Here is a 16,870-nt window from a genome sequence, read left to right as displayed (position 1 = left end):
TACAAGGAAATGTATGTGTATACTAAGCCAATATTAAAAATTCAATTCGGAAAAGACAGTGTGATATTACACCTATATCTCACCCCGGTAGAAGCCTTAGCAATGCCCATTGCAGGAGATGCAATGAGCATGAAACCTTACCCCACATGCTAGGTTCCTGCCCTCAGGGCGAAGTACTGCGAATTGACAGACATAACACAATCAGCTCAGTAATTGCTATCAGATTAAAGGAACATGGTTAATACGAAGTATATGAGGAAGTTCAATGTCTTTCTACGGAAGGATCCACACGGCGTGCAGACATCATAATAATTGACCGAGATAAAAAAAACTGGTCTCATTCTTGACCTCACTGTAAGGTTCGAAATTAATGAAGATCAACCAAAGCAAATACATGAAGAGAAACGCGCTATTTACCTTCCATGCTGTGATGATCTCAGTCACAAATATAATATTCAAGATTGGAATGTCATTGGACTTATGTTTGGTGCGCGAGGAACAATTCCCAAATTTACATTGGAGATCCTCAGAAAATTACTGGTTCCTGAAAAGACTCTTCAGACAATTACATCAACCATTTTAAAATCTTCATTGAACATCATCAATCACCATCTTTATTCATCTTTATAATATTCAATGAATATTATTTATTTTCAATAATTTTTTATCGTTTTGATAGCTATCAAATCTTGTCGCAGAATATTCTTTTTTTTAAATTTCATTATGTATTTTTTTAACATTAATTTACATTTCCTTTTTTGTTCATTTTAAATTGATTAGGATGCCGATATTTTAAATCTGAGATTTTGACGGCTATCATTTCGATGATATTCTTCTTCGGAAGACGTTTGTTAAAATAATTACTTACATATGGCTTTTAGAGAACCCGGTGATTGCCGCCCTCACATAAGTCCGCCATCGGTCCCTATCCTGAGCAAGAGTAATCCAGTCCCTAGTATCATATCCAACCTCCCTCGAAACCACTTTAATATTATCCTCCTATCTACGTCTCAACTTCTCCAAAAGTTTTTTTCCTCAGACCTTTCAAAGAGTTTAAGTAGCATGCATGCATGCATACACACACATACATACATACATACATACATACATACATACATACATACATACATACATACATACATACATACATACATACATACATACATACATACATACATACATACATACATACATACATACATACATACATACATACATACATACTGTGCTCCAACCACGAGAAAGTCTCTGGGGAATGAAACGCAGCGGGGTAATGCTGTAAATGAATGTTGATGTCATAAGATGTCATAAGGTCACACACGTGGGTACTCGTATATCTATTGGCTAGCTCTCACAACACAATTGATAACATTGATACATACATATTTATTATTTATACTACCCTAGTTACAAATTTTTTTAGTTGGTTATTTAAGGACGCTGTATCAACTACGAGGTTATTTAGCGTCAATGAGATTGGTGATAGCGAGATGTTATTTGGCCAGATGAGGCCGAGGATTCGCCATAGATTACCTGGCATTCACCTTACGGTTGGGGAAAACCTCAAAAAAAAAACCAACCAGGTAATCAGCCCAAGCGGGGATCGAACCCGCGCCCGAGCGCAACTTCACCGGCAGGCAAGCGCCTTAACCGACTGAGCCACGCCGGTAGCATGTTACAAAATTAAATCACTGTTAATCTCCTGGTCTTTTAATCCCTCCATACAGGAAATAACATATGCAGGAGAGCGCATGGTTTTTAAACTGACGTTATAACTATAATAGTATCTACACACTTCGCTCCAATAGATGACGCAATAGTAGTAAGCACATTCCTTTCACGGTTGATCTCCTGGTTGGAGAACAGTACATACATACATACATACATACATACATACATACATACATACATACATACATACATACATACATACATACATACATACATACATATAACCATACATACATACATACATACATTCGGACCACAAACGCAGAATAATAGCATCTAATGTATAAATACTGTACGCTCAGTTTCGCCAACAATTTTGAGAGACTTATAACTGAAGTGTGACATACTTACTTACTTACTTACAAATAGCTTTTAAGGAACCCGAAGGTTCATTGCCGCCCTCACATAAGCCCGCCAGCGGTCCCTATCCTGTGCAAGATTAATCCAGTCTCTATCATCATACCCCACCTCCCTCAAATCCATTTTAATATTATCCTCCCATCTACGTCTCGGCCTTCCTAAAGGTCTTTTTCCCTCCGGTCTCCCAACTAACACTCTAAATGCATTTCTGGATTCGCCCATACGTGCTACATGCCCTGCCCATCTCAAACGTCTGGATTTAATGTTCCTAATTATGTCAGGTGAAGAATACAATGCGTGCAGTTCTGTGTTGTGTAACTTTCTCCATTCTCCTGTAACTTCATCCCTCTTAGCCCCAAATATTTTCCTAAGCACCTTATTCTCAAACACCCTTAACCTATGTTCCTCTCTCAGAGTGAGAGTCCAAGTTTCACAACCATACAGAAGAACCGGTAATATAACTGTTTCATAAATTCTAACTTTCAGATTTTTGGACAGCAGACTGGATGATAAGAGCTTCTCAACCGAATAATAACATGCATTTCCCATATTTATTCTGCGTTTAATTTCCTCCCGACACTGAAGTGTGACATTGAGGTTAGAATTCAGTCTTATATATAACAATATCTGGCCGCCAGTTCTTACATGTTTGTCAATATATGGTCCTACATGTACATCAAGTGGACGATACGGGTTATGAGTGTCATCTTGAGTGGGTATGGTGCAAGTTTGAACAAGTCGCCATTCAGAAGATCATCCCCACCTTGTGCGAGAATGTATTTCCCGATATTCATTGAGAAAGTAGGCCACGCCTCCAGACGCCCACGACATTTCAACCCAACACGCGCCGCCAGCCTGATGCGATCATTGCCGTGGTCAGATCAAGAACATCAATAGATCTAAAAAAAATGGTTTTCCATTAGGATATCATTCAGTCTGAATGAATACGAATATTCTAATGTAAGATGCACACAATAATGAGAAATTTCATTGAATTGCCTCATCGATTACAAGACAATGCTGCAACATTTTGCAACAGGTGTCCGCCGAGTTAGCTCTGCGGTAGCGCGTCTGCCTCTAGACTAGCCTGCCCGTGTTCGATTTCCGGTAGGGTCAGAAATTTTCATGTCAAATTCCTACCTCGGGATTAGGAGAGATGGTGGTGCACAATTTCTAATCACTAGATTGTGCACCAATATGCCTGGGTTAAATCCCAAATCTCTCCGCAGTGCATATGAAGAGAAGGCATATGTCACTGTTGATAGTGATTCGTCCGTCGGATGGGGGTTTTAAGCCAGGCGGTCCTTTTGGTGCTATTCGGCAGGAGTAGGCTACATGCCGTCACCAGGTTTCCCCTTCTCCCTTCCTCACCTTCATTATCATCCTCACCCATTCCCTACACTACACTTACACGAACATTTAACATACACTCACCCTAGTCCACGACATAACTCTTCACGTCCACACCTGTGGAGTAACGGTTAGCGCGTCTGGCCGTGAAACCAGGTAGCCCGGGTTCGATTCCCGGTCGGGGCAAGTTACCTGGTTGAGGTTTTTTTCCGGGGTTTTCCCTTAACCCAATACGAGCAAATGCTGGGTAACTTTCGGTGCTGGACTCCGGCATTGTCACCTTCATCTCATTCAGAAGCTAAATAACCTAAGATGTTGATAAAGCGTCGTAAAATAACCTACTACACATATATACATCATGCACAACGTGGCCCGCCGAAGTGGTGCGCAACTTGAAAATGGGTCACAGTCCTATCATCTTCATTTACTGGAATGCATCTACAATCCTATGCTGCAATTTTTCAGGTGTGGTGATGTTTGTTGTGTGGACTAGAATTTTTGCATAATCCCACTCACAATCCGGTGATCTAGGTATAGGTCCTCCTCTACCTATCCACCGTTCACCATGTCGCCTGTTTAGATATCATCCCACATTTACTGTTCTCCAACCAGGAGATTAACCGTGAAAGGAATGTGCTTACTATTGCACCATCTATTGGAGCGAAGTAGATAGACAACATTACCGTTATAACGTCAGTTTAAAAAACATGCGCTCTCCTGCATATGTTATTTCCTATATGGAGGGATTAAAAGACCAGGAGATTAACCGTGATCTAATTTTGTAACTAGGGTAGTATAAATATGTGTGTATCAGTGTTATCGTTTGTGCTTTGAGAGTTAGCCAATGGAGATGCGTGTACCGACGTGTGTGACATGACATCAACATTCGTTGACAGAATTACCCCGCTGCGTCTCATTCCCCTGAGACTTTCTCCTGGTTGGAGTACGGTAGAAGGAAATAGAATGTGGGGAGTGCGGCATACGTGCGAAGCATGAATGTTGCCGCTCTATACCCAGGCGCTCGGTTCAGTGGCGGCCCAACCAGCAGAAAAATTGCATTATCTCGTACACGGTTAATTTGTGGACCCATCTTTACTGGACCTTTTTATTTTGTTTCTCTTTGTCTTTACTTCTCATCCCTAATTTTTTATCGTCACTTTTAAAACACCCTGTATATACGTAAAGTTAATTGAAGCGTCGGGTGGAATAACGTTGTAAGTTACATTTGGTAAAATTTACAGGAGCTGCAAAAATGTGTACGCGTACAACGTTGTTCTTATGAGGGTAGCAAACTTTTGAGTGGACAAATTTCACGTACTGCATTGATGGACAGTTGCAAGCCAAGGAGTATAGCAAAGTAACATGACATACAACATTATTAGACGGAAACACGCCGAATGAAAATTTTGTAACTTACAACATTGTTCCAGCCGACGCTTCAATTTTTGGCCCTACAGAATTTATCTGTTACGGTAACAATGGTTATTAGAGGAGAAAAATTCGCTCCAGCGCCGGGGATCAAACCTGGGTCCTTGGTTCTACGTACCAAGCGCTCTAACCACTGAGCTACGCCGAAGCTCAATCCGCAGCACCGGATCGAATCCCCCTCCTTTAGTGTTTTTTCCCTTTATGGCCTTACTTCATGTTCGACATATATGTTGACATATAAGTCAACTGCCATTATACAAGGAGCGCACTCAATTGAGTGACTTGGTGGCCGGGATTCCACAGTATATGTACTGTTGGGCGAAGAATCTACGTAAAGACCACAAAGGGATCGATCCCCGGCGCCAAAGCGAATTTTTCTCGTCAAATAGCCATTGTTACCTTGTATATTTGTATATATATACATATATATCTATATAATTTCATCCACACATGTGGAGTAACGGTCAGCGCGTCTGGCCGCGAAACCAGGTGGCCCGGGTTCGAATCCAGGTCGGGGCAAGTTACCTGGTTGAGGTTTTTTCCGGGGTTTTCCCTCAACCCAATACGAGCAAATGCTGGGTAACTTTCGGTGCTGGACCCCGGACTCATTTCACCGGTATTTATCACCTTCATTTCATTCAGAAGCTAAATAACCTATATGTTGATACAGCGTCGTAAAATAACCCAATAAAATAAAAAAAATTAATACAAGGAGCGCACTCAATTGAGTGACTTATTGGCCGGGATTACACAGTAGGCTTATATGCACTGTTGGGCGAAGAATCTACGTAAAGGCTACAAAGGGAAAAACACTAAAGGAGTGGGATTCGATCAGGTGCTGTGAATTTAGCTTCGGCGTAGCTCAGTGGTTAGAGCGCTTGGTACGTAGAACCAAGGACCCGGGTTCGATCCTCGGCGCCGAATCGAATTTTTCTCGTCAAATAACCATTTTTACCTTGTATATATATGTATATATATATATATATATATACACATCTACATAATTTCTAGCTACAGACTTGAGTTATTTGGGTTCAATTCCCAACAGGGAAGTCTTGTATTTGCTGATGTGTTTAGCGATGGTCAATTACCTATGCCTTGTTAGTTCATATGACCAGAGAATCCCATTATTTGCGTATGTATAATATTGGTTCACAATGATCATTAAACAATGTATCCAGTCACTGATTGCAGATGATAATAACGAAAAACAAATGATAATAGAATTACGCAAAAAAAGAATCGGTTTTAACTTTGTATATTATATGTCTCGATATTTTAAAATTAATATGAATATATTATTAATTTTATCCTTTGACGAAAGAATTATGCATATTCTTAAATTTATTTTGAGTTGTAATGCGTAGTAACCAAATTTATTAATTAAAATTATTTACTGTCTCTTTGATAAGAATTTCATAATCAAACTTACTTACTTACTGGCGTTTAAGGAACCCGGAGTTTCATTTCCGCCCTGACATAAGCTCGCCATCGGTCCCTATCCTGAGCAAGATTAATCCATTCTCTATCATCATATCCCACCTGCCTTAAATCCATTTTAATATTATCTTCCCATCTACATCTCGGCCTCCCCAAAGGTCTCTTTCCCTCCGGCCTCCCAACTAGGCCTAACACCCTATATGCATTTCTGGATTCGCCCATACGTGCTATATGCCCTGCCCATCTCAAACGCCTGGATTTAATGTTCCTAATTATGTCAGGTGAAGAATACAATGCGTGCAGTTCTGTGTTGTGTAGGGGAGAGTCGGGTAGTATCGGACATCGGGTAGTATCGGACAGTGCGTTTCTTTCATCTACCACCGTATGGTAGTACCTGAATGACATGGTTACGTTTCTCTATGCGACATCACAGAAACGTAACCATGTCAATCAGGTACTATCATCATGTGGTATATGAAAGAAACTCACTGTCCGATATTACCCGATGTCCGTTACTACCCGACTCTCCCCTAACTTTCTCCATTCTCCTGTAACTTCATCCCTCTTAGCCCCAAATATTTCCTGAGAACCTTATTCTCAAACACCCTTAACCTATGTTCCTCTCTCAAAGTGAGAGTCCAAGTTTCACAACCATAAAGAACAATCGGTAATATAACTGTTTTATAAATTCTAACTTTCAGATTTTTTGACAGCAGACAGGATGATAAAAGCTTCTCAAGCGAATAATAACACGCATTTCCCTTATTTATTCTGTGTTTAATTTCCTCCCGAGTATCATTTATATTTGTTACTATTGCTCCAAGATATTTGAACTTATCCACCTCTTCGAAAGATAAATTTCCAATTTTTATATTTCCATTTCGTACAATATTCTCGTCACGAGACATAATCATATACTTTGTCTTTTCAGGATTTACTTCCAAACCTATCTCTTTACTTGCTTCCAGTAAAATCCCCGTGTTTTCCCTAATCGTTCCATAATCAATCACATTTTACAAATTAAAGGGGGTAGCAAAAAATTAATTCCACGAAATGCAAATGCACTGTTATATTGCTATCAGTCAGTAATCTATGAGAGCTATAATTGATCGCGTAACTGCAATACGAACATCTGAAGAGCGATCAGGGTCAGCAAAGTTACAAGCTTCGCCAATTTTATCTTTAAGATTCCTCGTTATCTGGATGAATGTCCTAGATACTTGTAAAATATTTCGAAGAAGAGAAAAGGGCTCTTACGCAATTCACACAAAAGGTCGATTTTTTCACAGATAAGGCATCAGATTAAGTATCAATTTCGTCAGTAAGCAAACCACTTCACATTCTCTGCCCTCGTGTTTAAATACGACCCGAATCAACTAAAGGTTCACATTTGAACGCAATTACCAGTGCTTGTGAATAGGACACCGATTCCTGCAAAGTCAAATACAATCAGCATGAGAGGTAAGTCGCCAAGTTCTGTCTGTTCTTTATTTAGTTCCACATAAATCACACTAGCATCATTCATTAACAACGACCTCCGATCCCAAGTCATTATATTGTTCATTTCAAAATTTAGACGGCGATAAACTGCATGGCTTGCACAGAATTTCTATTAATACGTCGACGTTATTTTATAAACTAAATAACACGGTAAAACTTTGTTATGAATCTACGACATATCAAAACTTTATTGAACTGAATCAATGGCTGTCTTTTCTTCTCCAGCGACTGACATTTAATGGGGAAAATTGGGATAAAACTTATTTAAATGCTAGCAATGGAATTAACGTAGTGAAAAATTTGCTTGACTCTAATCTCCTGTCCTTAAATACTAAATAAAACCATCTATATTCCATTTTCTTTAACAACGAAAGGTTTACCTCCACCTATGAATAATTATCACTTGGTAATACATAATATGGGATGAATCATGTACGCATCTGTTTTTTAACATTTTATTTTATTGCTGACAATTTTGTCGTTTTAGTATAATATAAAAGTGCATAGTTTTTACTTAAAAAGAGAAGTAATTAATAAATACTATTACAATTTATTCATAGTAGCCTTCGCATTGATTTCTATTAAACAATTCCAATAAATAGTTTTTTTTTTTCCTTTCTCGTTGCAGAAAATAACATGATATCGCAAAAAATAATTACAAAATTTTCACGGGAACACACATTTCTAGTGCCGGTATCTTTATATCAAGACAGTAGTTTGAACGTGTTATCCATTTATGTACAGAGATATATCCTAAATCATTGCATTGGTCGGATTTTTTTATGTTAATTTTCTACTAGTCAAATTATCCGGAAATTATGTAGCTACATGAAATATAATATTTTATTTATTTACATGAAGTAGCAATAAACTTAAAATCGATCCTAACCATAACTTATTTATTCCTTACATAAGATGAAGATTTTACGAAATGAACCGTCTAATAGCTTTTCAAACCATTATGTTTCGGAGAAATAATAATTACTGCATGCAGAATTACCTCTACTTTTCGTTGCGAATTATATGAAGTCCAGTTCGACCAAATATAAAAGAGCTAAAAACCCCAAATTTTAAGAGAAAGGTCGGCAGAGCATTCGTGCGCTAAGCGAAGGATTCCGAGATCGATACCCGACCCGGGAACAATTTTTCCTTGAAATTATTCAAACCTGCTTTACAGGAAGCTACTACCTGAAAGCCAGATTTGTATAATACATTCGTTCAGAATTGTGTGCACTCAAAGTTGGGTTCTGGCGTCTTGTGTGGATGTAAAAGGAAAAATTGTGAGGTGTCGTGTATATTTCCTGGGGTAGCTCAGTTGGTAGAGCATTCGTGCGCTAAGCGAAGGGTCCTGGAATCGATAACCAGCCCCGGAACAATTTGTCCTTGAAATTATTAAGGCTAATTGTTTTGAAATTATATTTTTTAATATATTTTATATTGACATCATTAAAAAGGCTCCTTGGGTCAAAGTTTTCAAAATGTTTAGTTCATATTCTCTCAAAAGCGTCAAAATAGTCATAGGGATAAAAATTAATTAGCTTTTTTGAGCTCAGCGTAAATATACAGTCACAATAGATATTTAAATTTCATGAATTTACCATTACAGCATTTTTAAATCTAAGTGCAATATGAATAAGCACCGAAGGAATTCAATGTTAATATTTCATACAAATGCTAACTTTTTTTATTCATCAACATTTAATTGACCTCTGTGAGAAGTTTCAGACCAATATGACAATAACTGTTGTGCAAAGAGCTTTCTTTATGCAATAAATTGCTTAAAATTTTAAAGTCGAGAAATAATAATAATAATAATAATAATAATAATAATAATAATAATAATAATAATCCGTGGCGCTACAGCCCGTGAAGGGCCTAGACCGACCAGCCGGCTGCTGGCCTCACGCCCACATGCCGAAGCAGAGGTGGACGATCATCCAACCAGAATGGAGGTATCGTGTGGTTAGCACGATGATCCCCCCAGCCGTTATAGCTGGCATTCGCAACCGGATTTCGCTACCTATCGTAGCTCCCCAAGTGCATCACGATGCTGGGTGGGCACCGGTCCCATACACTGGCCGAAATTTCATGAGAAAATTTCTTCCCCCACGAGGACTCGAACCAGCGCGCATTCTGTAACGCGAGTCCTAGGCAGGATGCCTTAGACCACGACGCCACGGCGCGGGACTAAAGTCGAGAAAACAGCACTAAAAACATTTCTCCCAACTTACTCACGCACCGTATGTTTGGCTAGAACTTTAAAATAGTCTCAATTGTAATTGAGGTGTTTGCCGGAAGAAGGGCGTATACGTCAATATGGTGAATTGAGATACATGCAATCTAAGATATTAAAACGCACCTGAATAAAATGTTATACACGCACGCAGCCCTGGCCTGCAGGTATGTACAGTACAATCAAAACAAAATTTCGCTACTATAATTATTCACTACATTTTAAACCGTTTTCCCGAAGAAGGGCGTATAGGTCTATCCGCCTTTCTTCCGGCAAAGCCCTCAATTACCACCATAAAAACAAAAAAAGTCCCCTTAAAGAGAGGCATCCGTATTTTTTCATGCATTTATTTGCAACTTCTTTATACGCACATATTCAGGAGATAATAGGCGTGAAATTAGTTAGGCCTACACAATTTAGAGGGCTCAAGGTTCAGAAATATCACACGAATATTAACGAATAATAAAACTAAATACTTCACGATTTTCCGCGTACGAAAGAATAAAACAAAACTATCGTTAAATGTTATCTCGATAAGTTTTCAGGGTCATGGATAGTATGGTTGAGATTACGTCTAGAAGTTTCCATCATATTACAAAATTTGTAAACATCTATGAGTAAAAAAACATATCTGTTTTCTATGACAAGTTTCAATGTCACTTCAAATTATAAACTAATGTTTATTTACTTTGTCTTATTTCTAATGTATAGTCATGATAAAGAGACAGAAACTTTGTGAAATACATCAAATCTAGTTTCAGGCGTTGATGACATAGGCAATATAATTTTCAGCATTCCTGATATATCAGACGTCTCCAAAAGCGTACTCGCGAGTAAGCCCCTGAACGGAACCGAAGCCAGTACGTAATGCGCGCGCTCCGCCTCACCCATCCCCACCTGTACTGTACTCAATGTTTATGCGCAAACGAAGAACAGTGGTGGACTGCCATTATCATTGTGTTGGTCGGAGTGTTCCACCGTTTCACAATGCCTTCCAATCATGGACGTAGTGCATTCAAGGATGAAAGGGAAGAGAAATATATTTTCGTGTTAGTGGAAAGAATATGAAATGTTTCATTTGTTCGAAAAATCTTAAGAGTGTGTTAAAATTCAACATGTGAAAATAATTTATTTTGGGACGTCTGTATAACTGTTGGTTATACATAATAATCACTATATTACGATACGTTTACACTCAGTTTCGCAAGACAATTTTCGTTTCATTTTAGGTGAAATACATACAAATATTTTGATAAATTTGAAACAAGGAAATATAAACACAAATCACACACGTATCCTCAGTCTTAAACAAAAAAAACTTCTTGCTAGCTATGTTCTAACTTGAAATATCGGAAAATCAATGAAGCCCTTTACAGAATGAGCATTTGTAAAATTGTGCATGAATGTCTTCTAGATGTAATGCGAAATGAATTATTCCATTATTGAATATTCCCCAATCAAAAGTAGAAGCTTCCTAGTACGTCAAAATAATATACAAACTTACATTTCTTATCCTTTCGATGTTATTATTTGTAAACATAAGGGAGATCGTTGCCGCAATCCCTCACTGACCGCTCCCATCTGTTGAGGTACGAGTCTCTCCCCCTTCTCTACAGCACACTGTGTTCGGCGGGCAGCATCGGGATCACGAATGATTAAACGCGTTTTGGAGACCTCTGTGATATATGAATAGACCTAGTAGCCTAGTTTATGTCATACAATCTGATTGTCTCTGCTTAATTCGTGGACAAATTCTACTCTTTTTCTGCTCGACGTAGTTTCATTCTTATTCAGTATAAGACACCTCTTTTAACTATAAATTGCCATATATGTATATCAATATTATTCTATTTCAAGACATTAGGCTAAAGTAACACCAAATGCTATGCATTTATAAATCCAATGATTTTCTTTATAATCTTCTTATATAAAGGCAGTGAAAAATGAAATAGGCATTTTGTTCCTGAAATATTTTTAAGGCAGTCATTTTAGTTGCAATAAAGTTTTGCATTATTACCGCCCCGGGTACTATATCGATATGATATGCTTCAGGTAATAATTTCAAAATACAGTAAAGTTTGGGATTTTACCGCCCCCCCCCCTCAAGTACTACATCTCTATGATATACTTAAGGTACCGGTAATAATTTCAAAATACAGTAAAGTTTGACATTGCTACCACCTCCGAGTACTATATCGATATTAATATGCTTAAAGTAATAACTTCAAAATACAATTAAGTTTGGCCTTAGTAACCTCCTGCATGTACCACATCAAGATAAGAATATCGTTGATCTGTACCTGCTCTCGAGCTTAAGTTCGATTTTCGCTTGGGCAAATTACCTGGTACAGTAGTGGCAAAAAAACTGGACCGACCTTTGTAGCTGATTTCAGAGTCACAGATTCAAATTTTGCTAATCACAAAACACATCCATCTTGTATAATTAATTATAACAATGAAATTTATTGTATTTATTTGATTCTTACCGTCTTTTGTTTCCTTCAATGCCTCAAACTTACAGACGAAAAAACTTTGAGAGTTTTATTTTCATCTGGCATCAGTATTACATTTCTACCTCTATTCGGCAAAGATAACTGCGTATTTTTACATTAAATAGCAGTACATACTTCTGGCTTCACTATCCATATTGATATTACCACAGTTTGACACAATACACAGCACAGGATTCTTTTGTATCAGCTATAAGGGTCGGTCCGGTTTTTTTGCCACTACTGTATTTTTTTTTCCTAAAATTTCCCCAACCGTAACGCAAATATCAGGTAATCTATGGCGAATTCTAGGTTTTAAGGCTCATTCACAATGAAAATTAAACATAACGTAAGCGTTAACTTAAGAATATAAACGTTACGGTAAAATCAAGAAGTCATACCATCATTCACGATGGGAACATAAACATAACAGCAAACATACTTCGTAACCATGGAAACATAACAACGACGCCATTTCCTCATATTCTGTCATTGTTCCACGATTGTGTTCTGTCTGTAAATCACGTAAGCATAAGCATGAAAATCTGGAGTTTGCAAACTTCCATGTTAACGTCTTACGGTAATGTTTATGTCAATACTTATATGAATCATTGTGAATGATCCCATTTGGTAGCCTGGGCGCAAACTTCTCCGTTTATGTTACAGTTATGTTTAATTGTCATTGTGAATGGGCCTTTAGTCTCGCCAAATTCTACCTTGCTATTAGTAAGTCTAGTATGACGCGGAAAAACATAGTTCTCGATATACTTACTTACTTACTTACAAATGGCTTTTAAGGAACCCGAAGGTTCATTGCCGCCCTCACATAAGCCCGCCATTGGTCCCTATCCTGTGCAAGATTAATCCAGTCTCTAACATCAAACCCCACCTCCCTCAAATCCATTTTAATATTATCTTCCCATCTACGTCTCGGCCTCCCTAAAGGTCTTTTTCCCTCCGGTCTCCCAACTAACACTCTATATGCATTTCTGGATTCGCCCATACGTACTACATGCCCTGCCCATCTCAAACGTCTGGATTTTAAGTTCCTAATTATGTTAGGTGAAGAATACAATGCGTGCAGTTCTGTGTTGTGTAACTTTCTCCATTCTCCTGTAACTTCATCCCGCTTAGCCCCAAATATTTTCCTAAGCACCTTATTCTCAAACACCCTTAACCTACGTTCCTCTCTCAGAGTGAGAGTCCAAGTTTCACAACCATACAGAACAACCGGTAATATAACTGTTTTATAAATTCTAACTTTCAGATTTTTGGACAGCAGACTGGATGATAAGAGTTTCTCAACCGAATAATAACACGCATTTCCCATATTTATTCTGTGTTTAATTTCCTCCCGAGTGTCATTTATATTTGTTACTGTTGCTCTAAGATATTTGAATTTTTCCACCTCTTCGAAGGATAAATCTCCAATTTTTATATTTCCATTTCGTAAAATATTCTGGTCACGAGACATAATCATACACTTTGTCTTTTCGGGATTTACTTCCAAACCGATCGCTTTACTTGCTTCAAGTAAAATTTCCGTGTTTTCCCTAATCGTTTGTATATTTTCTTCTAACATATTCACGTCATCTGCATAGACAAGAAGCTGATGTAACCCGTTCAATTCCAAACCCTGCCTGTTATCCTGGACTTTCCTAATGGCATATTCTAGAGCAAAGTTAAAAAGTAAAGGTAATAGTGCATCTCCCTGCTTTAGCCCGCAGTGAATTGGAAAAGCATCAGATAGAAACTGACCTATACGGACTCTGCTGTATGTTTCACTGAGACACATTTTAATTAATCGAACTAGTTTCTTGGGAATACCAAATTCAATAAGAATATCATATAATACTTCTTGATATGGCGTCGTTAAATAGCAAAGTAAAAAGAACAATCTCACATATTTATTTAATTGTCGTTGCCGATCTCGCATATTTCGTTATATTGTTCTTCCGATTTCTTACTCATAATTTCCTTAGAAAATAATTAATGTAATTTAAGTGAATAGGAAGAATTTGTACTGAAATATTAAAGTAGCAATATTTTTCTGTTAATTCAGGTTTCTACGCGGTCACTGTGGCCGCTATCTTCGTGGTGTTCTCCCAGCAAACTGCCCACAGTCATCACCACAGCAAAGAACTCCCAACTTGCCCTGAGGACGAACACGGTGAAATAATTCTATACCCAAAACCAGAGAACTGTAGTGAATTCTACCAATGTGCTGGAGGTCATCTTTACACACATCACTGCGGCCCTGATCTTTATTACTGCGCAGCTAAGGAGTACTGCGACTACCTGTACAACTGCGACTACAGCAACTGTCAAATGCCAGATGCCAAGGCAAAAGCTGACCTTCCAGTTTGCGAACCGCCATCTGGTGAGCCAACAGACGTAACTTACTACCCTAATGCAGAAAACTGCAGTAATTATTATGAATGTGACAACGGATTCCTCCATAATCTGGACTGTCCCGCTGATCTTCAGTTCTGTAGCGAAAAGTCGGCTTGTACTTGGTCTTGGGATAAGGAATGCGCATTTGCAGACTGCGTCGTACAATCAGCGAAGTTTGACACCTACGAAGTTAACCTCGAAGAAGAGTTGCCAAAATGTCCTATACCTACCGATGGTAATGTTACACTGTTACCTAACCCAGCAAATTGTAGTAGTTTCTATGAGTGCGACAATATGGTACCTATACTCACAAGCTGTCCTCCTGACCTGTACTTCTGTAGCGAGCAGGACACGTGTTCATGGCTCTGGGATACTGCTTGCTCCCACAGTGATTGTAAAATCCTTGGCAAAAACGTCGATGAAGCTGAAGAACACTCACTCGGAAGAGCTGACCTACCTGTCTGTGCCCCACCCGGCCAATCCCCAGACGCTACTTACTACCCGAACCCAGAAAACTGCAGCCTTTATTATGAATGTTCCAATGGAAATCTCCTTAGCTTGTCATGTTCTGGAGACCTTCTCTACTGTAGTGAAAAACAGGTCTGCTCATGGGATTGGGATAAAGAATGTGCATTCTCTGATTGTGTCAAGACGCTATCTGAAGTCGTGGATGTAAAAGAACACTCACTCGGAATAGCTGACCTACCTGTCTGTGCCCCACCCGGCCAATCCCCAGACGCTACTTACTACCCGAACCCAGAAAACTGCAGCCTTTATTATGAATGTTCCAATGGAAATCTCCTCAGCTTGTCATGTTCTGGAGACCTTCTCTACTGTAGTGAAAAACAGGTCTGCTCATGGGATTGGGATAAAGAATGTGCATTCTCTGATTGTGTCAAGACGCTATCTGAAGTCGTGGATGTAAAAGCTCCTGCTGATATAACATGTCCACCTATCGGAGAAGGCGAAGTCATTTTGTATCCAAACCCAGATAACTGCAGTACTTTCTATGAGTGCGACAATATGGGACCTGTACTACTGCAATGTCCTGGTGATTTACTATACTGCAGCGAACTGAAGAATTGTGCATGGTCGTGGGATAAAAACTGCTCTTTCTCCGACTGCAAAATCACCACGAATCCAGCTGCCAAGATTGAGATTCAGCCTGCCGTAACTTGCCCAGTCCCTGAAGACGGTAATGTCACATTTGTGAACAACCCTAACAACTGCAGCGCATATTATGAATGTGACAACATGGTGCCCATACCAATGGAGTGTCCTGAGCAAACATATTTCTGCACTGAAAAGAGTACTTGTTCTTGGATCTGGGATCCTGAATGTGCCTTCACCGACTGCAAGATCGTTGGCAGAATTGAGAAAAAAGTTAAGGCTGATGTAGTTTGTCCAGTTCCTGAAGATGGTAATGTTACATTTGTGAACAACCCTAACAACTGCAGCGCATATTATGAATGTGACAACATGGTACCCATACCAATGGAATGTCCTGAGCAAACATATTTCTGCACTGAAAAGAGTACTTGTTCTTGGATCTGGGATCCTGAATGTGCCTTCACCGACTGCAAGATTCTCGGTAGGAAGCCTGTAAATGATGATCAAGAAACTTTCGGTGTACCAATTTGTCCACCACCTTCAGGAAACCATAACGTTTCATACTTCCCCAACAGTGAGAATTGCAGCAACTACTATGAGTGCGACAACGGACGTCTCCACATTTTGGATTGTCCTGCAGGACTTGTTTTCTGCTCAGAGAAGAATGCTTGCACTTGGTCCTGGGATAAAGAATGCGCTTTTGATGACTGCACCATCACTACGGAAAGTCACGCTTCGAGCCACAGAATTAAATTGCCTCATAAAAAACCCCACAAGCTCTCCATAAAACATCAGAAACACAATATTTAATTAAACTATTTCCATACTCACAGCA

General features: G+C 38.9%; 1 protein-coding gene across 1 annotated transcript in view; it reads left to right on the top strand.

Moving 5' to 3' along the window:
• The first annotated feature begins 7,611 nt into the window (after window positions 1-7,611).
• The window catches only part of LOC138702815 (uncharacterized), a 37,056-nt gene continuing 27,797 nt past the window's right edge, over window positions 7,612-16,870 (top strand). The window contains exons 1-2 of the mRNA XM_069830113.1: window positions 7,612-7,770; window positions 14,594-16,843. Coding sequence (XP_069686214.1) covers window positions 7,764-7,770; window positions 14,594-16,843 — 2,257 coding nt within the window. The 5' untranslated portion in view covers window positions 7,612-7,763. The remainder of the gene's footprint in view (window positions 7,771-14,593; window positions 16,844-16,870) is intronic.

This window comes from Periplaneta americana, chromosome 7 (assembly GCF_040183065.1).
Source record: "Periplaneta americana isolate PAMFEO1 chromosome 7, P.americana_PAMFEO1_priV1, whole genome shotgun sequence".
Taxonomy (NCBI): Eukaryota; Metazoa; Arthropoda; class Insecta; order Blattodea; family Blattidae; genus Periplaneta; species Periplaneta americana.
This window is presented reverse-complemented; position numbering and strand designations above follow the sequence as displayed.